At 37.9% G+C, this 26,101-nt stretch overlaps 1 protein-coding gene across 4 annotated transcripts in view; it reads right to left on the bottom strand.

Moving 5' to 3' along the window:
- Window positions 1–5,112: 5,112 nt before the first annotated feature.
- Window positions 5,113–26,101, bottom strand: part of LOC133254961 (multidrug resistance-associated protein 1-like) — a 97,391-nt gene continuing 76,402 nt past the window's right edge. For 2 of the 4 annotated variants that reach the window (XM_061429564.1, XM_061429632.1), the window contains exons 18-27: window positions 24,848–25,002; window positions 23,328–23,483; window positions 18,464–18,663; window positions 17,064–17,190; window positions 15,164–15,265; window positions 12,554–12,697; window positions 10,065–10,223; window positions 8,321–8,487; window positions 6,774–6,968; window positions 5,114–6,432 (exon numbers count right to left, since the gene is read on the bottom strand). In XM_061429564.1, the coding sequence (XP_061285548.1) occupies window positions 6,300–6,432; window positions 6,774–6,968; window positions 8,321–8,487; window positions 10,065–10,223; window positions 12,554–12,697; window positions 15,164–15,265; window positions 17,064–17,190; window positions 18,464–18,663; window positions 23,328–23,483; window positions 24,848–25,002 (1,538 nt within the window). In that variant the 3' untranslated portion in view covers window positions 5,114–6,299. Of the gene's footprint in view, window positions 6,433–6,773; window positions 6,969–8,320; window positions 8,488–10,064; window positions 10,224–12,553; window positions 12,698–15,163; window positions 15,266–17,063; window positions 17,191–18,463; window positions 18,664–23,327; window positions 23,484–24,847; window positions 25,003–26,101 lie in introns of those variants that run through there. The other 2 variants (XM_061429482.1, XR_009738885.1) reach the window with 2 other exon arrangements.

Raw genomic sequence — 26,101 nt, forward strand, 5'->3', positions numbered from 1 at the left:
TCCCCCTGCCCCCAGTTGTCCACATACAAAATAAAGCAAACTTTCCTTTACACCAACCTTGACACTTTATTGGCTTTTTGAGAGGTCTGCAGCCAGACCCCACTTTTGGTCACAAAACTAATCAGCCTTTAAAACCAGGTTTGTTACCCATTACCTTGGCATCATTAACCCAATAGCGTAGCAGTTGCCATGCAAACTACCGAGGTAGTCTTCCATTTTCATGAAAAAGATTTAGAGAAAAATGGCTCAGAATATTGCTGGAAGTCCTGATTTCTATATTCCACAGATGGTCTACTTGCTTGGAAAATGACAGCTAGAAAAGCAAGAGCTAGGATAACTGGAAGGACTAGAAAGAGATCTGCCCTGCTACTGCCTTCTCAATGTTGCTTGATCTCACCAAGATCATATTGTACACAACTGAGGACCGTATCTTATTTAAATATCCAATTATCCCCAAGTTGCTGTGTATACAATAGACTATCATAAATATTGGCTGTCTCACCCTTTTTGTTTAAAACTGTGTCCTATGTGATCTTGTTTGTAAACATGAGACTATGTATAACTACAAGAAACTATGAATGTTAATATTTAAGTGGTTATTAAATATTTCTACATTCCAGAAAGTGTTCTATCTGTCCTAATGTTATGTAATCTCATTTAATTTCCAAAAAAGAAACTTTTAAGGGGTAGATAAAATTCTTACACCCAAATAAGTTCAAAGAAATAAGTTAATTTGCCCAAGTTTGCACATCCAGAAAGTTGTGGAGTTGAGATTTTACATACATATTCTGTCTCTAGATTCTGAACTCTTTTAACTACAATAAAATTTTCTTATTTTAATTTTGTTGATTATTTTTCCCAGAATAAAAGCCCTCTAGATCAATTAGAACTATTTGTTATTTTCATGTGTATTAAAATACTTCATTACATCTCTTAACACTAACTTAGATATTAAAGTTAAATTGAAAACTATATGAAATTGCCTTTATTCAACCATTTTTTACCTACAATGATAACAAATTCATTTTGGTTTAACTAATATTATATTTGAAGAAGAACCCTGACCCCAAGACAAATACCATGTATCTATTTCAAAGCTACTGGTTTAAAATTCTTCTCTCCTATTCTTTAATTATAGACTCTTTAAGTGGCTCTTCCAGAAATGAGACATATTATTAGAGAACTGAAAAGAGCATCAACACTTTTATAGTCACCTGGGTCTGGATTTTACAATTTGTTGGCTAAGATCCTCTTGGTATCTTATCATGTTTGGTAAAATAGGGTGGGTAGTAATACCTTCCTTATGTTCTTCAGTGAGAATTGAAAATAATAAATTATTCCAGTGCTTTGTACATCACTTGGCATATAGTGGGCTTTCAGTAATAAATATTCTTATCCTAAAATAATTCAACTTAATGCTGCTTAGAATTTTCCTTCTGTTAGCTAAGAAGGAACTGCATGTCAAAAATGATAATTATTCTCTTAATCCATTTTTTAAGTTACAATTTGAAATAAATCAATCATTCAATCAATGCAGGAGAGCCAGACTTGATCCCTGGGTCAAGAAGATCCCCTGGAATAGGCAGTGGCTACCCACTCCAGGATTCATGCCTGGAGAATTCTGTGGACAGAGGAACCTGGTGCACTACAGTCCATGGGATCACATAGATTGAGACAGGACTGAGCAAAATTTAAATTTACTACTTCTCTATAATCCAGTCTTTTAAATTTCTCTCATTTTGCTTCAAAGACCACTTAAGTAATTGAACAAACTTGATGGACATCGCAGAAATTAGAATGAAATATTAATTTTTTAAAAAACACAATATATTGAGTAATAATAGCAAGAAGGGATAAGCATTCCTCAGTGATCAATGCAAAGAAATAGAGGAAAACAACAGAATGGGAAAGACTAGAGATCTCTTCAAGAAAATTAGAGATACCAAGGGAATATTTCATGCAAAGATGGGCTTGATAAAGGACAGAAATGGTATGGACCTAACAGAAGCAGAAGATATTAAGAAGAGGTGGCAAGAATACACGAAGAACTGTACAAAAAAGATCTTCATGACCAAGATAATCACAATAGTGTGATCACTCACCTATAGCCAGATATCCTGGAATGTGAAGTCAAGTGGGCCTTAGAAAGCATCACTATGAACAAAGCTAGTGGAGGTGATGGAATTCAAGTTGAGCTATTTCAAATCCTGAAAGATGATGCTGTGAAAGTGCTGCACTCAGTATGCCAGCACGTTTGGAAAACTCAGCAGTGGCCACAGGACTGAAATAGGTCAGTTTTCATTCCAATCCCTAAGAAAGGCAATGCCAAAGAATGCTCATACTACCACACAATTGCACTCATCTCACGTGCTAGTAAAGTAATGCTCAACATTCTCCAAGCCAGACTTCAGCAATATGTGAACCGTGAACTTCCTGATGTTCAAGCTGGTTTTAGAAAAGGCAGAGGAACCAGAGATCAAATTGCCAACATCCGCTGGATCATGCAAAAAACAAGAGAGTTCCAGAAAAACATCTATTTCTGTTTTATTGACTATTCCAAAGCCTTTGACTTTGTGGATCACAACAAACTATGGAAAATTCTGAAAGAGATGGGAATACCAGACCACCTGACTTGCCTGTTGAGAAATCTGTATGCAGGTCAGGAAGCAACAGTTAGAACTGGACATGGAGGGTACTCTTTCTGCCCCCTTCTGATGCCTACGTCAGAAGCTTTCTCTATCTCCTTTATACTTTAATAAAACTTTATTACACACACACACAAAAAAAGAACTGGACATGGAACAACAGACTGGTTCCAAATAGGAAAAGGAGTACGTCAAGGCTGTATATTGTCACCCTGCTTATTTAAGTTCTATGCAGAGTACATCATGAGAAACGTTGGACTGGAAGAAACACAAGCTGGAATCAAGATTGCCAGGAGAAATATCAATAACCTCAGATATGCAGATGACACCACCTTTATGGCAGAAAGTGAAGAGGAACTAAAAAGCCACTTGATGAAAGTGAAAGTGGACAGTGAAAAAGTTGGCGTAAAGCTCAACATTCAGAAAATGAAGATCATGGCATCCGGTCCCATCACTTCATGGAAAATAGATGGGGAAACAGTGGAAACAGTGTCAGACTTTGTATTTTGGGGCTCCCAAATCACTGCAGATGGTGACTGCAGCCATGAAATTAAAAGACGCTTACTCCTTGGAAGGAAAGTTATGACCAACCTAGATAGCATATTCAAAGCAGAGACATTACTTTGCCAACAAAGGTCCGTCTAGTCAAGTCTATGGTTTTTCCTGTGGTCATGTTTGGATGTGAGAGTTGGACTGTGAAGAAGGCTGAGTGCCGAAGAACTGATGCTTTTGAACTGTGGTGTTGGAGAAGACTCCTGAGAGTCCCTTGGACTGCAAGGAGATCCAACCAGTCCATTCTGAAGGAGATCAGCCTTGGGATTTCTTTGGAAGGAATGATGCTAAAGCTGAAACTCCAGTACTTTGGCCACCTCATGCGAAGAGTTGACTCATTGGAAAAGACTCTGATGCTGGGAGGGATTGGGGGCAGGAGGAGAAGGGGACGACAGAGGATGAGATGGTTGGATGGCATCATTGACTCGCTGGACGTGAGTCTGAGTGAACTCCAGGAGTTGGTGATGGACAGGGAGGCCTGGCGTGCTGCGATTCATGGGGTCGCAAAGAGTCGGACACGACTGAGTGACTGAACTGAACTGAACTGAATGGCTTAGTCATTTAAAATTTTACTTTTTTATTCTTTAACTGTATTATATAAATATAAATATATATGACATCAATATATAATAATATATATATTATATAAATATATAGTTTATATTTATAATATAGTTTATAATATAGTTATAAACTATATTATACATGCATGCTGGTAAGTCACCTCAGTTGTGTCCGACTCTGTGCAACCCCATAGACAGCAGACCACCAGGCTCCCCGTCCCTGGGATTATCCAGGCAAGAACACTGGAGTTGGTTGCCATTTCCTTCTCTAATACATGAAAGTGAAGTTGCTCAGTCGTGTCCGACTCTAAGCAACCCCATGGACTGCAGCCTACCAGGCTCCTCCATCCATGGGATTTTCCAGGCAAGAGTACTAGAGTGGGGTGCCATATGCATGTATACATACTAATGTCACGTCAGTCACCTCCAACTCTGCGATCCTATAGACTGCAGCCCAAAAGGCTCTTCTGTCCATGAGATTCTCCAGGCAAGAATAATGGAGTGAGTTGCCATGCTTTCCAGAGGATCTTCTCAATACAGGGATTGAAGCTGCATCTCTGATGTCTCCTGGATTGGCAGGTAGGTTCTTTACCACTAGCACCACCTGGAAAGCCCATACATGAGATAAATATATAAATCTATCTATCTACATTGTACAAACCCCAAGTATATGGCCTGATGATTTTCACAACCTGAACCAATACTCAGACACAGATCAAGAAACAGTACATAACCATTTTCTAGAAGCCCACCTTATTTACCCTTTCAATCATTACCCATCATTGGAAAAGACTCTGATGCTGGGAACGATTGAGGGCTGGAGGAGAAGGGGGCAACAGAAGAGGAGATGGTTGGATGGCATCCTTGACTCAAAGGACATGAATTTGAGCAAACTCTGGGAGACAGTGAAGGACAGGGAAGCCTCGTGTGCTGCAGTTCATGGGGTCGCAAAGAACAGACACGACTGAGTGACGTTACAACACCGGCAACCAAGAGTAACCAGTATCCCAACTTCTAGGAGTATAATTGGCTTTTCCTTTTTTAAAAAACAAACTTTCGTATCAATGGAATCGTGGATCATATAAGAGTATTCTTTGTGCTTTACTTCTGTCACTCCGCCTTATGCATGTGAGATTCACTGGTGTTATTGTCTGTAGTGGTTGTCCATTCATTCTCACAGCTGTGTAGAATTCCATGGTGTGAAGATACCACAATATATCCAGGTGACTGTTGACATACCATTAGACTGTTAAATTATGCAGTGTCTCTGACTGACTTATTACAGATGTAAAGAAGCTAAGACACAAACTTTAACTGATGTTAATGAAATATACAACTCCTTTCTTAAGAGATTTCAACAAATATTTATTCAATGCCTACTGAACACAAAGCACAGTGGTAAGTACTACAGGAATTATAAAGACAAGACAACACTTTCAGTAGCTAATGTTTTAAGCAAGGAAACTTTATAGATAATGTAGGGTTTTACAATTTAAGTTAACTTTTCATAAATACCTTTAGGGGATGAAGCAAGGTTATGCAAAGTTGTTAAGGAGAAAAAGAGGATAAAAGAAATGACTGATGAGTCTGAACAGGTTAAAGCATTTTATTAAAATAATCTTGAAAGGAAAATATAATTGAAGTTTGGAAACTTCAAATTTGAAGGGCAATTCAGAGAAATAATGTTGCTTAAAACTATCAAATGAAAAAGCCATTCAAAATATAATTAGTACCACAAATTCATAATTACTTGTGAATGTATACCATCTGATACATAACTCACTGAGCTTTTCAAGTCAAAAATGACATTCCATAGAAAATACTGGCTTTTTACTCCAATAGTAAAAATATTATAAAATATTATTTTTAAATAAAGCACATCATAAAATTCAGTTAACATATACTTTCTCTTTCAAAAAAGCAGCTGAATAACTCAAAGTTTTTTCTGTGATTCCTCCAAAAATGTATATACTGTACAGTAACTCAAAACTTTGTTCATATGTATATAGGTGCCTATACAGTATTACTCTAAAACGCCTAATGATTTATTCTACAAATGTTTGTTGAGTATCAACAATCTGAAAGCACTATGCTAGCAACCTAACATACAAAGATGATAAAACTAGGCACTTGCCTTCAAGTAGCTTTAAGGGGAGGCACACTAAAAATAATTTAAACAGATTTTGGTCCCTGCCATGATAAAGGTATGCAAATAAAGCCAGTCAAAGCATATCAAAAGGGCATCTAGATAAGACAGGGGACCAAGGAGAGAAACCAAGAGATACTTTGTGCAGAAGATAACTCCTGAACAAAGTCTGAGACTTAAAGGATAAGTGGCATTTTGCACTTTGGGGAATCAATAAAAGGCAGATATTCAGGAGGGCATGACTGGAAGAAAGAAGGTTGGGCACAGCTCAGGATGGTTAGAACTATGGTGCTTATCTCTATTTTGCCAACATAGGCCTACTTTTCGACATTTCTCTCCGGTCTTTATTTTTTTCAAATACTATTTTTTTTATTTGGTATAATCCATATATAACTATTTATTTTTCGTCCCCAAGTCTTGTGTTATTCCAGCTTCTGTTAGCATGTCAAAGAAAAGTCCTCTCTTGTGTATCAAATTCTGTGGTGTTTCAAATTCTGTAATTCTTCCAGAGTCTAGAACAAGTACCCTGCAATGTGAAAAGAATCCAGTCAGGTAAACTATAATCAGTATTTCAGTTCATCTTTCTTGTTCTTGCAACTGTAAAGTTTAAATTACTAGGTAAGTTCTGCCAGTACGAAATAAAAGTACAATTTGACTCAGGAAATATATCAAGTTTTCTAATATTCTCTTAGCATTAACGCTTTCCTCTAATTATTTTGTAAAGTATCTTCCATACTATTAGGGGACACTTTGTATCTCTCAGCACAGATAAAATCCATTATTAGTGGCAAGTAATTACTGTGTTTCAGACATGCAATCGCTATCTCTATAGAAATTGTTTTATTTCTGAAAACAAATAAAGCATACCTGTCTGAATCAATGATAGAATGCAGTCTGTGAGCAATTGTCAGGATGGTGCAATCAGAAAACTCCTTCCTGACTGTGGTCTGCACCAAGTTATCAGTCTCAAAATCGATAGAGGCTGTTGCCTCATCCAAGATGAGAATTTTTGTTTTTCTCAGCAAAGCACGAGCAAGACAGACTAGCTGTCGTTGTCCAACACTGTTATAAAAAATAGTAAAATGGTCTCAACAATGGATTTTATGGTCACACACTTCCTATTTTAAAATTCTGATGACATTGTTATTCTCTTCCTAAGCCACATTCATTCATTCTTTAAGAAGTATCCCCTGAGTGATTATACCAGACTCTGGTCCAAGTTCTGCAAATAGAACACTGAATTAAACAGACAAAAGTCTGTGGGTTTTCATGGGGAGACAAAAAATAAACAAGATAAATGAGCAAAAGACATAAGAAGAATTCGAATATACAGAAAGGCAGGATATAAAATGTGGGCATGGGGTGGACATTTTTGAGGAGCATGCCAAAGAAATCCTCAGAGACGACGCCTTTAAATTCAAGACCTGAGGAAAATGAAAAGTGAATCCTGCAGATTTCCAATGGGAACTTGCTCCTGGCAAGGTAATGGGCAGATGTAAAATTCCTGAGGCAGGCAGGAAGTGGCCTGGCATATTCAAGGAACTGTAAGAAGCCAAGGAGGCCAAGGTGGCAGAAACAGAGAGAGGGAGAGCGGGGAGTAAGCAAAGAAGAAGCTGAGTCATGCAGGCTGTGTCTCTTAGGTGCAGAGAGGGTGTAATTGCTTTTCCTTAGGTTTCTGGTCGGAGAAGGAAATGGTAACCCACTCCAGTACGCTTGCCTGGAAAATGCTATGGACTGAGGAGCCTACCTACAGTCCATGGGGTCGCCAAGAGTTGGACACGACTGAGCAACTTCACTTTCACTTTTCATTTTCATGCACTGGAGAAGGAAATGGCAACCCACTCCAGTATTCTTGCCTGGAGAATCCCAGGGACAGAGGAGCCTGGTGGGCTGCCGTCTATGGGATCGCAGAGTCGGACACGACTGAAGTGACTTAGCAGCAGCAGCAGGTTTCTGATCACATAAAGGGACTGTCCTAAGACAATAGTGGTGAAGATAAAGCAGAACTTTGTTGTTGTTCAGTCTTTCAGTCGTGTCTGACTCTTTGCAACCCCACGGACTGGAACATGCCAAGCTTCCCTCCCTTCCTATCTCCCAGAGTTTGCTCAAACATTTCTTTCCGGAAGAAAGCTATTAGGGTAGGAGTCTTTACTAAAGAGGAGTCAGTTAACTAATGACTTTCCACACTGCATTGTTGCTTTCTTTCCCCTTCATTTTCCTTCACCAGCAGTTTTCCAGCTGGTGGCTACCATTTTATTTATTCCTTGTCTCTCTTCTCTAGAAGGAATCAGCCAATGATGTCCTTTGAACAACGAAATCCATGGTGGCTCAGGAGTGATTTCCCTCTGGGGCCAACTGGTTTCTAAAAAGCCTGGAATGAGTAACTCAGGCAAGCTCTGTTCTTCGCAGCTTACCTGAGGTTTTCACCACCCTCTGAAATCTCATGCAGCAGCTTCTTGGGAAGGGACTGCACAAACTCTTTTAAGTGACATAGTTCCAGCACCTCCCATAGCTCATGATCAGGATACTTGTCTAGGGGATCCAGGTTCATTTGAAGGGTTCCAGAAAATAGAACAGGATCCTAGAGAATAGAACAATCACTGGTAATCTTATTGTCACATGAGGCATGCATACTTTAAATAAGGAAAAAGCAAAATGATGAAAAGCTAAATAGTTATCAAATTCATTTTATATTGAAACCAAAAGCTGAAGGTCAGAATAAGCTGTGTTTGATTAAATCATTATAAACTTCCTGATACTTCTTCTTTCTCTAGTTCATAATGTTGACGACAGCTTTCCAACCACAATAATAATGATGATAGTAGTCACCATTTAGTCAGAGATATAATATAATATGGGCTTCCCAGGTGGCTCAGTGGTAAAAGAATCCAGCTGCCAATGCAAGAGATGGGGGTTTGATCCCTGGGTCGGGAAGATCCACTGGAGAAGGAAATGGCAATCCACTCCAGTATTCTTACCTGGAGAATCCCATGGACAGAGGAGCCTTGTTAGCCACAACCCAAGGGGTTGCAAAAGAGTCAGACATGAGCTAGCAACTAAACAACAATGTAATATATAATATAGAGAAGAATAGAATAAATGTATCTATAGTATGTATATAACATTATCAATTAGTCCACCAACCAGAAATAAGGAAGCAAACACTCTTGTTAGATAGCGAACTAGATGTTTCAAAAGCTCCTGTCCAAGGACACACAGAAAGTAAGTGCTTAAGCAGAATTCAAAGACAAGTCCATGCTTTTTCCAATACATTTACACATCCAGTGAAACTGCATTTTACTACACCTGTTTTGATTTATAAGAAAGGAATGACAGTTTCTTTTCTCCACCAATTTTTTTCCCTTCCAAAATTTACTTAAATTTGTTCCAAAGTAAATTCGTGAATGCCAGTATATGTTTAAACAATATGACAAAGAGATGATAGCATTTTTAGAAGCAAACATAAACATACTTCATAAATTCTCAGCTCAAATCTTTCAAACACAACTGAATGAGTCATATTTGGCTGTAGAAGCATATTATTGAGCCGATTTGCATACTTGTTAATGATCAAGTTCCTCTGATGCCACAGATGGAAAAATCAAAGGAGTTGGAAAAAAAGATCTAACTGAATTATGGTTCCTTTCATTTTTTAAAAAATACTTCTAAACCTCAAGTCAAAAAGTCAAAAAAATCAAAATTCAACAAAGTACCAACTAAGCAAAAGCCTCACTAATTGCTTTTTTCTTCTAAAATTTCTGGTAAGTGGGATCTAACTGCCAACTAGAGTAAACTTGACTATCGTGGAAGACTTAACGTGACTTTTTCAAACAGATAAATGCACTTAGAAAGAATGCATCAGGGTAGTTTCAGTATGATTTCTTCATTTTAATTTTATTTGTATTTACTATTATGAAGGAAACTTGCAAAGCAACATACTAGTTTTTCAAACAGATAAATGCACTTAGAAAGAATGCATCAGGGTAGAGTATTTAATAGGATTTAATTGCATAGTTATTTTTCACAATATATTTAAAATAATTTGGCTCTCAAATCCAAATGTATAGGCTTGAAAGGAATATATTCTTAAAAAAACAACAAAAAAGAAGAAGTTTACCAGAGGGAGTTAAGAAAGACTAGCAGTAAAACAGTCTTTACCTGTGGAATAATATTGAGTTTGCCACGAAGGTCATGAAGCCCAATAGTAGATATGTCAATTCCATCAATTATAATTTTACCTCCTGATCTTTCTACAATTCGAAAGAGGCAGTTTGATAGTGTTGATTTGCCTGCTCCAGTTCGTCCCACGATTCCAATCTATAATGAATGTATCATAAACAATTTACACCGTACTTTGTGTAAGGGAAGGAGACCTTTGTACTGACAAAAAATACATTATGTGTCTGGTAAGTGGGATCTAACTGCCAACTAGAGTAAACTTGACTATCGTGGAAGACTTAACATGACTTTCAAGGATCCATCTTTATCTAGATACCACTTACTCTGGTGGCTCAGAGGTACAGAACCTGCCTGCAGTGCGGAAGACCTGGGTTTGACCCCTGGATAGGGAAGATCCCTGGAGAAGGAAATGGCAACTCTTTTAAGTATTATTGGCTGGAGGATTCCATGGACAGAGGAGCCTGGTGGACTACGGTCCTGAGTTGCCAAGAGTTGGACCCAACTGAGCAACTAACGCTTTCACTTTACTCACTAGAAAGGCTTGGGCTAATTTGTGTGTTTCCTCTGGTTTTTGAATAGTTTAGTTATCACCCAGCAAAAACTGCCCCAGGCAGAGCAGATCATCCCTGAATCATCCCTGAAACAGCCATTAAATGCGGGGTTGAAAGAGAGACTGATAAAGGGGTTGATTCCATGAGACTTTCTGAATGAGGCTTCTCTACCATTCTTCCTCCAAAACAAACAAGCAAACAAAGGAGATGGGAACCCTTTGCTGAGATAGGCTAGAAAATCTAAAGGAACGCCTGCAAAACAACTATTGCATCAAAACTACTAAGGGTGGTCACAGATCAAGTCTGGGGATTTTGGACTTTTGGACAAAAGTAATCGGCTTGTCATAAGCATCCAGTGATTGCAGTGTTCCTTTGGCCACGAGATCTGAAGCAACCTCTTCTGGGTGTTGGTTCGTGTCTTGGTGTTAATGGAAACACTGCATGGAGAGAACATTTGGTGCCTGGTTTGCCCTAATTAAAGATCTTAAATCTTAAATCTGACATACTACATCCGAAAAACCAGGAATACACTGAATGAAATAGAATGATTAAAATTCCACAATTATTTCCAAAAATTAATTTGTCCTTGAGGCCACCTCAGTGGACCTGGTTTAGAGGGTTAGAAAAGGAGAATTTGGGGTTATCTGAAACAAGTCTCAGGAAAGGGGAAAGTGGAATACTGCTGTTCATTAAATTTTTTTTATCTTTATTTATTTGTAAAATATCAATCTGATCAGGGAAATAATATATTTTCATAAAACATTTTGAAAAAATATAGAGGTGAAAATCATCTAAAATCCCAACACCTGGAGAGAATCACTGTTTATATTTTGTAACCATTCTTTTTGCTATTAGTAATATGCCTATCTGTTTGCTTTTTTAAAACACAAAAATGATACACTGTCAAAAGATTTGTATATTGTTCTTATTAACTAAATTACATCTCAAGCATTTTCCCATTTCACTGATAGTCTTGGAAAACATAATGTCACTGACTATACAAATATTCTCACCTGTGTATTACTGGACAGTAACTATTATCTTACTGCCTTATTGTTGCACTTCACTTACTAGAGGAAGTAAAAATAAAATATACTAATAATACTGTATGTGTAGCCAAAGGAAATGAAATTTGTATGATGAAGAGAAATATTCACTCCCAAGTTCATTGCAATATTACAGTAGCCAAGAAGATATCAAAACAACCTAAATATGTGCTATGGATGAATGGATAAAGAAAGTATATATATATACACATATACATACATACACATATATAATTCTGCCATAAAAAATGTAGAAAATCCTACCATTTGTGGTAACATGGGTGAACCTGTAGGACATTATGCTGAGCAAAAGAAGCCAGACAGAGGAAAACATTTTATGATTTCACTTACATGTGTAATCGCAACGTGTCAAACTCACAGTACCAGAAAGGAGATAGTGCTTACCAGGGGTTGAGTGGGAAAATGGGATATAAACTTTCAGTTATAAGACACATAAATTCTAGATATCTAAGACATAGCATGGTGACTATAGTTAATAACACAGAAATTTGCTAAGAGATCTTAAGTGCTTAAAATTATGATAATAATTTCACAATTTATTCATATCAAGCTATATACTCTATGTATACTGTACACTCTAAATATATACAATTTTCATTTGTTAATTATACCTCAATGTAGGTAAAAATAGTACAATCATGTTTCATAATAGATTATGAACAATTTAAAATATATATTTTTATTTGTAGAGGAAAAATTTATTCTTTACATACCAACAACGTCTTTACTATTTTTAAATGAAATTTGAACAAATGACCATTTTATACTCCATACCACAGTATATTTTGGCCTTGAGAATAAATATATTCAGATAAAAGGTAAAGTGAAACTTATGAAATATTTATGGTACCTTCTCTTCCCCATGAGTCTGGAAAGTGATATCTTGTAATGCTAAACCAAGATCATCTCGGTATCGAGCTCGATAATCAACAAACTCCACTATCCCTTTACTGGGCCACTGTGATGGAGGCCTCTTAGACGTTATCCAGGGTGCCTTAAAACAAATAAATACTTTTTAAACTGCAATTACAATAAAAATACCTCCCCTCCAAAAGAAAATAATTCTCAGGCATAAAAACAGAAGTGATGAAACAAAAATGAGGAAAGACAACATTTGTAAATATTATGATTTTTCTGAAAATAGTTTTAAATAATACCAACATAAAACTTCTCATCTAGTTATAAGAAGATTTTATAAATCAATTTTCACTCATAAAAAGGCTTCCCATCTTCTATTAAGTTATCAATAAAAGTCTTCTATAACTTTATAAAGGATATGAAAGTAACCTAGAATTTTAATTGACAGGGGACAGTTTGTCATTTATTTCCTACATACTGAGTGTTTACCGCACCAGTCAATGCTTTAGTTGTTGGAGATTTAGCAGTGAGAAAAACATAATAAATAATAAACATAAACTCTCCCTTCGGGAGAGTACTTGCTGGTAAGGAGAGACAGAAAGAATCATACAGTCTATGCAGAATATCGTTGCTGTTGTTGCTCAGTTGCTAAGTTGTATTCGACTCTTTTGTGACCTCATGGACCGTAGGTCACCAGGCTCCTCTGTCCATGGGATTATCCTGGCAAGAATACTGGAGTGGGTTGCTGTTTCCTCCTTCAGGGGATCTTTCTGACCCCGGGATCAAACCCGTGTTTCCTGCAGTGGCGGGTGGATTCTTTACCACTGGCCGCCAGGGAGGCCCGTGCAGAATGTCAGTTGATGATAAAGTTTTGAAGGTCAGGAAATAGGCAGTGTTGGTGTAATTTTAAGTAGGGTGGTTAAGAAAGTCTTGATGGACCTGATTGGGAAACAAGCCATTTGGATATCAGAGGAAGGGCTTTCCAGGTAAAAGAAGCTAGGTGCATAATCTGAGGACCTGAGACACTGGAGGAAGAACAGGAGCTGGAATACAAAGAAGAGTGTGGTGCCCGGCCAGTGAGGGGAAGTGTTTTCATGAAGGGAAGTGATCACAAGCACCGGATGATAGGCTAGGTAGAGTGAAGACTGGGAGGCTGCCACTGGTGATGCTGACCAGGGCAGGCGCGGTGCAGAGGGGAGTTAGAGCCTGTGTGAGGAGGTTCCAAAAAAGAATGAGAAAAGGAGTTAGAGCAAGTACAGGAACTATTCCCAAGAATTTTGCTGTAAAGAGGAGCAGAGAAATGGGGCTATTTTAGAGTAAACATGGTTATTTGGACGTATTTACTTTTTTCCACATCAAGAGTTTTTGTAATGGTATCTCTCACCTTATAAGGCATCAAATTATATAAGGGTAATTTTTAAAAATGTGTGTGCACACACACATTTTATTCTTTTTTTTGCAAAATAAAAAATATATATTAATAGCAAAAGGTTTAGAAAATACAGAAAACAACTTATTTTTCCTTTATTTTGTCCATGGCACGTGGCGTGTGGGATCTTGGTTTCTAGACCAAGGATCAAAACCGCATTCCCTGAATTGGAAGTGTGGAATCTTAACCACTGGACTACTAGGGAAGTCCTGAGAATGATAAAATTTTTATATAGTCCTTACATAGCAGTAGGCTGAACAAACTAAATGTTGATAATTATGATTGTTTTTGTGAAGGTAGACTAATCTTTCAAGAAAGTTTTGGGAAAAATGAAGGTAAGACTCAGGGAAGAATCTGGAGGAAGAATCAACATTTAGGTAGAAGTTGGAGTATGCAGAAAATATTTTAGCATATTTGTAGGCTGAAAGGAGCCAAGGGGTTAGGGTGCTGAAGTTAGGACTTCGAGAAGATGGTTAATGGAACAAGGTCTGAGAAAAGACATGAAGAGATGCTACCAAAAATACAACTGGAAATCTGTAGGTTTTTATTTGGAGGAGGAATACACCTTCCTGAGTTATAAGCAAAGGAGGAATTTTTCATGAAGATTTAGATATCTTTATAGTCAGATTGAAGAAGATATAGAAATTCAACATATAACCTTTATCATCTGCCCTATTAATTCATGGAACTGGGAGACAGAAGTAACTGAAATTAACAAAATATGCAGATAATGCAACCATTATACTCGGTCAATAGTCTAATTCTTCTGTCCCTCAAATTATATTTAATTAAAGGGAAAAAAGCAGACTGATTTATTCTCCTCCTCCTTCCCATCCACAGAGATGCTAATGATGAGTAAATGGAACAGAAGGTATAAACAATAAAGGCGTATTTAATTTTTAAATTATATAATCAGACTGTAAATAATTAAGAGCTGACTATATTAAGATACTTCTCAATGTAAAATCTTTACAAAGTTGTAATCAGAGGTTGCATATTTTACTCTACATTGGTAGGGGACAAATCACTGTGCCTCTTAAAAACAGGTGATCATGTTTCATTTTTATAACAAATACAGGTTTTGTTCAGAATTGATTTTCAGAATGTCCATTCAAGGTGTACTGCAATATCTTAAATTCTGTATCTGCTTATTGGTTATTCATGAGTACTTACCTCTTTATCCATAGTTTCATATTCACAAACTCTTTCAATGGAAACTGCATTGGCTTCAATTTCACATGCTTTCCTTACCCAAAAATTCAGGGTTTGAGTAATCTGGGAGTGAAAAACCAAGAGCTTAATGAATAAGTATCAGTCTTTTACACAACGTTAATAATACTTTACAAAGCTTTTTTCCCAGAGTTTTAGTATATTTTATCCCTTTGAATTATTTAACAACTTAATTCAAAGTAAGCATTTTTATCTATAGACACACATATGTGCTGTTTTAGGTTTGTTAAATTCATTAATGCCATAAATAATGGTTATTTGGCAGAAGATAGACTGTTCACTATATATTAAAGGTGCCCATACTTGGTGTAAGGAAAGATGAAAACCAAGACTGATGGGATAGGCCCTAAGAAATGTACATCCTAAGTGGGGAAAAATTTGTGCATATTACCTTTGCCACACTTTACCATTTTCCACTAGAAGAAGGATTCTTCTAATTTTCTGACTACAAGTGTCTCCTTTTTTTCCCCCAAATTTTACGTTCTTCACACTCACCTTTCCTCAAAATACACGTTCTCCATGGTTATAACCTCAAATGTAGTTCTGAAAGTCAAAAAGCCCTCACAATTCAAATTTTTCTTGAGTTTGTTGTTGAAAGATTTGATGGCCAACCTGACTTGAACTAAAATGGGCCTATTTAAAGTGTTGATTTAATTGACTCATGCTACACATTCACATGTTTCACTGCAGATTACAGAGTTCTGCCCAGGCACCCCATATACTATATATATGCATGTGTGCATGCCAAGTTTCTTCAGTCATGTCCAGCTCTTTGCAACTGTATGGAATGTAGCCCGCCAGGTTCCTTTATCCATGGGATTCTCCAGGCAAGAATACTGGAGTGGATTGTCATGCCCTCAGCAGGGGATCTTCCCGATCCATGGATCGAACCCATGTCTCATGTCTCCTGCACTGGCCAGCAGGTGCTTCGCTACTAGTGCCACACCTGGGAAGCATATATGTATGCCTCATCTGCTTTATTCACCTGCTCTCTCACCTGTCGACTACCACTTCTTCAAGCATCTCCAAAACTTTTTGCTGGGAAAATGCTTCCACAACCAGCGGGAGGCAGCAAATGCACTCCAAGAGTTCATCAGTCCTGAAGCATGGAGTTTTATCCAACAGGAATACACAAACTTATTTCCCATTGGCAAAAATGCATGGATTGTAAAGGTTCCTATTTTGATTAATAAAGATGTGTTAGAGCCTAGTTACAAAGATTTAAAATTCATGGTCTGAGACCACAGTTACGTTTGCCCCAACATAACAGATGGACAGGACATGGTAGAGAAAGGCCCTACCCTTGTTGTGTGCATGCATGCTAAGCTGCTTCAGTCTTGTCCGACTCTTTGTGACCCTATGAACTGTAGCCCTCCAGGCTCCTCTCTCCATGAGATTCTCCAGGCAGGAACACTGGAGTGGGTTGCCATACCACCAGGGGATCTTCCTGACCCATGGATTGAACCTGTATCTCTAATGTCTACCCTGTGTTGGCAGGCGGTTTCTTTACACCAGCACCACCTGGGAAGCCTCTACCCTTATTACACTTTATAATCTGTAAGGATAGGAGAGGATGAAATGTCTGGGTGATGATGCAACACTAGGATCCTGGTCCTCTAGCACTGAGCCTTGGGGATCGGCTTTCTTTCTGTGAACTACCTTAGAACGGCTGAGCCAGCTATTTTGCTAGTAGCAAAAGAGAAAAAGAAATGCGCCTCCAGGGTAATCCAGATTTGTCTCTCATTACTTAGTTACTACCATTTCTTATTCAGACAGGAAAAGAAGAGAGCTTAATTAATTGGATTATAAACATGTCATATACCACACAATCATTATTACTTACATTTAGGGCATAGGATATAGACAAACCAACTATTGCTGAATCTATAGAATTGCCAGCCAGCACAGTAAGCACTGCAGTGAAGAACACCATTAAGTTGCCAAGAAATTCAAGTCTAACAGACAGCCACCTGAAATAATGGAAAATATTCCTGAAATGAGATGCAAAAGCTTTGGTGCACTCAATATGAACTCTCCTCTGGGAAATGAAGACATAAACATCAATAGCTGCTTTCTACTTTTTTCTCACTTAGTTAGAACTCAATCAAACATAGGATGGTTGCAATGACAATAAAGAATTTATCTGCATAAAAACATGCTTTACTTTTGAAGAACTTTGCTTTTAAACTTCAGTTCAGTTCAGTCTCTCAGTCATGTCCGACTCTTTGCAACCCCATGAACCGCAGCATGCCAGGCCTCCTTGTCCATCAACAACTCCTGGAGTCCACCCAAACCCATGTCCATTGAGTTGGTGATGCCATCCAGCCATCTCATCCTCTGTCGTCCCCTTCTCCTCCTTCCCTCCATCTTTCCCAGCATCAGGGTCTTTCCAAATGAGTCAGCTCTTTGCATCAGGTGGCCAAAGTATTGGAGTTTCAGCTTCAACATCAGTCCCTCCAATAAACACCCAGGACTGATCTCCCTTAGGATGGACTGGTTGGATCTCCTTGCAGTCCAAGGGACTCGAAAGAGTCTTCTCCACACCACAGTTCAAAAGCATCAATTCTTCTGTGCTGAGCTTTCTTCACAGTCCAACTCTCACATCGATACATGACCACTGGAAAAACCATAGCCTTGACTAGATGGACCTTTGTTGGCAAAGTAATGTCTTTGCTTTTTAATGTGCTGTCCAGGTTAGTCATAACTTTCCTTCCAAGGAGTAAACTTAATCAGAATTAAAAAGAAAAAGGAAAGAACACCAGCTGAAATGATGCATTTATTTTAAAATCTCATTGGAAAATCACTTACCTTCCTGATTACATGCACATTTTATACAATAAAATTAATCTCTAAAAGTTAAAATGTGCCCAAGTACTATTTAACATCCCCCCCGCTACTGGGTGAAATGTATAGCTTCAAATTCAAAATATTATAAATTGTTGTATGCAAATAAAATTTATGTTCACATACATAAATACAAAATAGAGTCATATCTTTAGTAATTCTAATAGTATCCTATGTAACTTAAAAAAAACGTAGGATCTTATATTTACATGAATAGCATGGACTGTTCATATGGATATAAATAGATGTACTTTAACTTAAATGTGTATTAAATACTAGAAATATTTAAGGTTTTAATATTTTTGATGAAATGTTACTAAAAATACTCTATTTAGAGGTCAATAAACAAAACATCCAGGAAGGGACTAGTCCTGAATTAGGTATGTGGATATGACTTACCTGTTTGAAATCACGTTGTTGTAGAAACAGACCAAGTTCTCATTCACCACCTCTTTGTTTTGCTGGATGAACCTCTGTTCATGTCCAAATGCCCTGATAGTGGACACTCCCAGCAGAGTCTCGCAAAAATGGGAAATGACTGGAGAGTGAGATGCTCCTGCCAATCGTCGAATCTGCCGAGAGCTCGCCATGTAGTATCTCTAACAGGAAAACAGAAAGAGGTGGTCTTGCAGATGTAGCCAAAATTTCTTCAGCAGTTTGAAACTGGCAAGATTCGTGTGTAGTGGGCTAATGAGCAGCTCCCAAAATTTAAGTTCAAGTTCTAATCTCCATCGCCTGTGAATATGACCTTATTTGGAAAGAGGATATTAGCAGATGTCATTAATGTCTTGAGATGAGATCCTTAGGGTTGGCCTGAAATCCAGTCTGAGTGTTGTTATAAAAAATAGAAAAGGATAAGACACAGACATAGGGAGACACTCATGGAGGACAAGATTGGAGTGATGTACCTGGGAGCCAAGGAAAATGCCAGGGGTCACTGACAGTCACCAGAAGCTAGGACAGAAGCATGCGACAGAGGCCTACTCCTGGATTTTACACTTGTGGCCTCTAGAACTGTGAAAGAATACAATTTCTGTTGTTTTAAGCCACCAAGTTTGTTATAGGAGCCCCAGGAAAGGAATGTACCTTTGTAACAGTGAAAGTGAAAGTGTTAGTAACAGTAAAAAGCCCAAATTCTGGATAGCACAACTCAAACATATTGGGCAAAATTTCACCTTGGGGATACTCTCAAACAACCATTAGTGGAAAAAGCTCTAAGTTAAATAGTTGAAAGTGTGGCCAGGTGGTTAACCCATTAAATGAAGGAAGCCTACCAAGTGCACAAACAATAATATTATTATGATAACAAATGTGTTCAGTCGCTCAGTCATTTCCAACTGTTCGCAATCCCATGGACTGTAGCCCACCAGGCTCCTCTGTCCATGGAGTTTTCCAGGCAACAACACTGAGGAAGGTTGCCATTCGCTTCTCCAGGAGATCTTCCTGAGCCAGGGATCAAACCCAGGTCTCTTGCGTTGTAGGCAAATTCTTTACCATCTGAGCCACCTATACCTAACTATAATTATGGAAATTTTTTTCCACTAAAAAATCTCAATATGGCCACAATTATAATTGGTGCTTCCCCTCTGGACAATTGGGATAAGTGGACTGTGGAGAGCTAGAAGGAGTAAGCCTGAGTTAACTGGACCATCATTCATCAGCCCCAAATAGTTGCTATAAACTGGAAATGAAAATAAAGAGTTGCCACATCTTGCAATTTTTTTTTTCAGGAAAATCTTTTATGTAAAATTCCTGATTTTAAAAAAGTCTTCATTTTGGTAAAAAACATTGAGCTAGCTAAGTGAAAACATATCTGAAGCCACATGTGGTCTTGGAGTTTACAAGCTCTGGTCTATGCTAAATGCTCTGGAGAATACAAAGGATGATGACATTCTGAGCCTGCCAGGGGACTTAAGAGATTGTCCCAAAGAAAGTTGCATAAATGTTCAATGAATTGTTGAAGCCCTGGAGTCTCTCCCTAAAATTATACAGAGCTCTGAGCTTAAGAACCTTTGATCTAGATTAATGCTTCTCATTCTTCAGCAAATATTACCAAAGGATTATAAAAACACAGATTTCTGGGCCCCAACCTTAGAGATTCTATTAGGGTATGATAAACAAAAATTATACATATTTACTTGCAAAATATGATATTTTTAAAAGGAGAGGTACAATTGGAAATTCTGATTCAATAGGTCCATGGGTCCAGGGACCACACTTTGAGTAGCACTGATCTAAAGCAAACTTCTTATCTTACAGGTAAAAGAAATGAAGGTTGGAAAGGGAAGTGATGTACCAAGCACAGGAGTCAAGAAAGTGACTAGAATTTGAGGCTCCTGAATCTATGTCCTGGGTTCAGCCTATTAAGTTCCCCTTCACAAAACATGGTTTCTAGACTCTTTTCCATTCCTAGTCACCCTATTATAGTGCACCAACCACAAAATTTTCACTTGTGATACATTTTGTTGTTTTTGTTTTTTTTTAGCAGATAAAATTGATTCTCAACATCATTCATCAATTTTTTTGGTTATTCTTTTAAACTACAAGACATAGCATCTGTCCCAGAGAACTTACAATCTTATTGAGGAGACAATTTTAGGTCCACCAAAAAATAAAACAACAACAAAACAGCCTACAAAATAATATAGCATAATATAATAATATACTGTAATAATATAGTATAATAAGTCCATAATACCTTCATAAGTCATATCTTTGCACTATTTTGGTAGAGAATCCTTCACACAGAAAGTAGAATATAACCTATGCATAAAGGGTAATTTCCAGGTGGCTGAGAGAAGAGGGGCATCATAAGAAATAAGAACAATAATGATAGTAGACATGTAGAAATGAGCAAATGATTAATAGCTTGGTTTGGACAAATTGGTGGCAAGAATACACGGAAGAACTGTACAAAAAAGATCTTCATGACCCAGATAATCACGATGGTGTGATCACTCACCTAAAGCCAGACATCCTGGAATGTGAAGTCAAGTGGGCCTTAGAAAGCATCACTACAAACAAAGCTGGTGGAGCTGATGGAATTCCAGTTGAGCTATTTCAAATCCTGAAAGATGATGCTGTGAAAGTGCTGCACTCAATATGCCAGCAAATTTGGAAAACTCAGCAGTGGCCACAGGACTAGAAAAGGTCAGTTTTCATTCCAATCCCAAAGAAAGGCAATGCCAAAGAATGCTCAAACTACCGCACAATTGCACTCATCTCACACGCTAGTAAAGTAATGCTCAAAATTCTCCAAGCCAGGCTTCAGCAATACATGAACTGTGAACTTCCATATGCTCAAGCTGGTTTTAAAAAAGGCAGAGGCACCAGAGATCAAATTGCCAGTATCCACTGGATCATTGAAAAAGCAAGAGAGTTCCAGAAAAATATCTATTTCTGCTTTATTGACTATGCCAAAGCCTTTGACTGTGTGGATCACAATAAACTGTGGAAAATTCTCAAAGAGATGGAAATACCAGACCACTTGACTTGCCTCTTGAGAAACCTGTATGCAGGTCAGGAAGCAACGGTTAGAACTGGACATGGAACAACAGACTGGTTCCAAATAGGAAAAGGAGTACATCAAGGCTGTATATTGTCACCTGCTTATTTAACTTATATGCAAAGTACCTCATGAGAAACACTGGGCTGGAGGAATCAAGCTGGAATCAAGATTGCTGGGAGAGATATCAATCATCTCAGACATGCAGATGACACCACCCTTATGGCAGAAAGTGAAGAGGAACTAAAGAGACTCTTGATGAAAGGGAAAGAGGAGAGTGAAAAAGTTGGCTTAAAGCTCAACATTTAGAAAACGAAGATCATGGCATCTGGTCCCATCACTTCATGGGAAATAGATGGGAAATAGTGGAAACAGTGTCAGACTTTATTTTGGGGGGCTCCAAAGTCACTGCAGATGGTGATTGCAGCCATGAAATTAAAAGATGCTTACTCCTTGGAAGGAAAGTTATGTCCAACCTAGATAGCATATTCAAAAGCAGAGACGTTACTTTGCCAACAAAGGTCCATCTAGTCAAGGCTTTGGTTTTTCCAGTAGTTATGTATGGATGTGAGAGTTGGACTGTGAAGAAGGCTGAGCGCCGAAGAATTGATGCTTTTGAACTGTAGTGTTGGAGAAGACTCTTGAGAGTCCTTTGGACTGCAAGGAGATCCAACCAGTCCATTCTGAAGGAGATCAGCCCTGGGATTTCTTTGGAAGGAATGATGCTCAAGCTGAAACTCCAGTACTTTGGTCACCTCATGCGAAGAGTTGACTCATTGCAAAAGACTCTGATGCTGGGAGGGATTCGGGGCAGGAGGAGAAGGGGATGACAGAAGATGAGATGGCTGGATGGCATCACTGACTCGATGGATGTGAGTCTGAGTGAATTCCGGGAGTTGGTGATGGACAGGGAGGCCTGGCATGCTGTGGTTCATGGGGTCGCAAAGAGTCGGACACAACTGAGTGACTGAACTGAACTGAACTTGGAAAAATCTAACTCCAATAAGAATTTTAAAATTAGGATTTCGAGAAAACATTAAATTACGAGAAAACATTAAATTACAAGAACTGCATCCTTTCATATAAAGAACCTCAAAAACACTGTTATATTTAATTTAAACAAGAGTTAAGAAATTTTGTTTTTACATTAGAGTCTCCCAGTGACATTATCTTGGAATTCAAATTGGCTGACTACATTTAATTAGAATATAAACGTGTACACCTATCATGAGAGATCTGTTTAATACTTCTAGCAATAGTTTCTTGATAGCAGGGTAACAGGGCAAAAGGGAATATTCATTTCTCTCTTGAATCTTCAGGAAAATTGACTTTCTGCTAAAATGTAAATAACACCCGGGTTTTGTGGTGGCCATGAAAATGCACAACTCAGTTCTCTTGTTGCCGGGCACATCGCTGACTGACAGCGAGGCTGCTGCCTTTCCAAATCTACTCCTATTTTAGAATGGAGGCCACTTTTCCCTCAGGTGGCTCCCAGGAAATGACTCAGCAGGGAAGGGGTGTTAAAACAGACTCATTCAGAGGTCACGTGGGAGTATCAATGGGCAGTATTGGTTGTGGATTTTCCATTCATTCAACCAAACCTCTTATGAAACTGTTCTGCAGTCCGGGACTTCCTACCCAATCCTCTTCGTTTCCCTTCTTCCTCAGACTCCTAACCATCTGAGCCATTAGGGAAGCCCAGCTAGTATTTGACTGTGAACTTGGAAGTTATTAAAACATAAAAATCCATAAACTTACCTGTATAGTGAAATAGAGGAAAACCAAGGGAATAACCCCAAGAATGAAGAGTGGTAAAGCTCCCACAATGACCAAAACTGTTCCAATAACATCCAGTGTACAATTCACCCAGGTCCGTATGTAGTAATGGAAACGCATATCAATTATAAACATGTCCTGAAAAATTTTACATCAGATCACTTTATTTTTAACTTTTTATGGTTTAAAATGAGGGGAGGAAGACATATATCAGTCAGTGTAAAAATAAAAACACTTACCCAGAAGTGACAATATGAATCTTAAATGATTTTTGCCCTCCTCAACTCACCCCCACATACTTTTCAGTTATAACAATTAAGAGGGTTTTATAGTCCCAAGATGTCAATGATCAAGCAATCTGCATTTCCCAATCACAACTACATGACACTTGGTTTATACGGCTGCCGTATTTTAAGGTTATGGCTATGCACAGTCTAATACAGGAGCCACTAGCAAATATATGACTGTTGAGTACTTGAAATGTGGCTACTGCAAATTGAGATATAACCCAAGTCTATAACACAAATCAGATTCTGGAGATTTTGTAAGAATAAAAAATCAAAATATGCAATTAATATTTTTACATTTATTACACTTTAATGTTTCAGATATTCAGATATTCTGTGTCAGATACTCTACACATTAAGATATATTATTATAAATAACAATTTCAACTGTTTCTTTTTAATTTTCTGTTGTTGCTACTAGAAAATTTTAAATTACCTATGTGGTTTGCATAATATTTTACTGGACAATACAATTAAAAGTACTTAGCTGTAAATACGATGGGTAAAACCCTATAGGTAAGCAGAGACATTCTGGGAACCTCTAGCCATTCCTCATTTGTTACTAGTGAGTTGATAGTTTTTTTAAAAGTTTTTTTTTTAAGTCTTTAAGCAGGCTTAGGGACTTTCCTGGTGGTCCAGTGGTTAAGAATTCACTTTGCAATGCAGGGGATGTGGGTTCAATCCCTGGTCAGGGAACTAAGATCCCACATGCCATGGAGCAAATAAGCCTGTGTGCCATAACTAGGGAGCCCACTTGCCACAACTAGAGAGTCTGTGGGCTGCAGTGAAAAATCTTGCACAATGCAACTTAGACCCAATGCAAAAGAAACAAAGAAAAGAAACAAAGAAAGATATTTTTTAAAAGGTACAATGCTTAAAATCCAGATATCTCAATATAGACTTACATATTTTTCCCCTTCTCTGTCTGATTCTCAAACTCTATGTGTGTAAGAATTGGAGCTATAGACACCAGAGCACATGCACTTCTTGGATTCTTTCAACAATTTTTTAAGAGTTTTAATTATGTGTGTTAGATGTGACTCTGTTATACATCAATTATGAATGTCTCAAGAATTAGAAATTAAACAATGAAATCTACACTGAACATAATCTCGTTTTTTGAGAATGATACTTTTCATAAATGAGATTATAAAGTACTAAATGTGGATCATCATTTATTTACGTATGCCCTCTAATAAGATAGGGTTTCCTTACCTTGGTGAACCTATTGATGACCTGGCCTATGGGATTGGTTTCAAAAAACTGGAGCGGGAGATGCAGCACATTGTCCAACAGCTGAGCATGCAAAACTCGAGAGGCAGCCAAGGATCCCCTGGTGACTACATAAGCTCCAGAGCACACAAAGAGACCTAAACACAAACTGCTATCAGGGACATGTTAACAGCTTAAACTTCAAATTTTAACACTCAAGAAATTGCATATAATAGAACTTATTTTTAATGGAAAACTCAAGTATCAAATTTCAGAATGTGTAACTCTGGACCAAACTAAGTATAAACATACATGGCACACTGAAAATAAATACAGATGCTCTGATGGGGTATCAGAGCAAGGCTCTCTTATTTTTGAGCATAGCTTCTAGAGAAACGCTCTGAAGATAACAGATCAACCAGGTGGATAGAATGTTAGCAACCTATTAACTTTATAACATCCTGAGGGACAATGGTAGTCACTGGTGGTACTAGGCAAACAGTTTCAGTTCTCCTAGCTTCTAGGTCCATGGCAGAATTGTACTTTTTAGCCTCTTTGTGATTGGAGAGAACAAAGAAATAGTTCTGAACTATTGAGGGAGAAACAACACAGGACACTTCCAGATTAGAGCATTTAATTGTTGGTGTCAGATCTGCTAAAGCTCCTACTCCCTTTGCACGGTGCCTGCCAAAGTTTAAAAAAAAAAAAAAAAAGTTGAGTTGCTTTTTCAACTTGGGCTCTAGAATCAGAAAAATCCCCTTCCCAATCAACAATGCACAAGTGGTGTGAGTGAGGAAAAAACTTTTTTGGTCTGTCAAGCTGCAGAGATGTGGTTGGTGGAAGGGTTGTTCTTGACGAACTAAAAAGTCAAAAAACATAATCAACATGTCGCTTTAGTGGAAAAGGTTAAAAAACTGTTAACAGCATCTATTGACAACTGTGGGCTGTGTTTGACAAAATACTGAATATAACAAGAAAGAGGCAAGCTCAGAAAAGAGCTATCCAGGTGTGCAAGAAGAAATGAAAGCACAAAGAATCGCCAACTTGGGGAACTTGTAAGGTTGGAAAAAGAGAATGTTTGGTTATAATGATTGATTCAAAGATGGATAAGTAAGTTGTTTCAAGGAGAGTAATTTCCTGGGTTTCTATGGAGGGAAATTCTTTGAAAGATAACATTTCCATCACCGTGTGAAGCTTAAGGATTAAGCCAATGAGGAAAACGAGTAGAACTGATAAATAAAGAGTAGTGGATACTTG

Source organism: Bos javanicus, chromosome 1 (genome assembly GCF_032452875.1).
Source record: "Bos javanicus breed banteng chromosome 1, ARS-OSU_banteng_1.0, whole genome shotgun sequence".
Taxonomy (NCBI): Eukaryota; Metazoa; Chordata; class Mammalia; order Artiodactyla; family Bovidae; genus Bos; species Bos javanicus.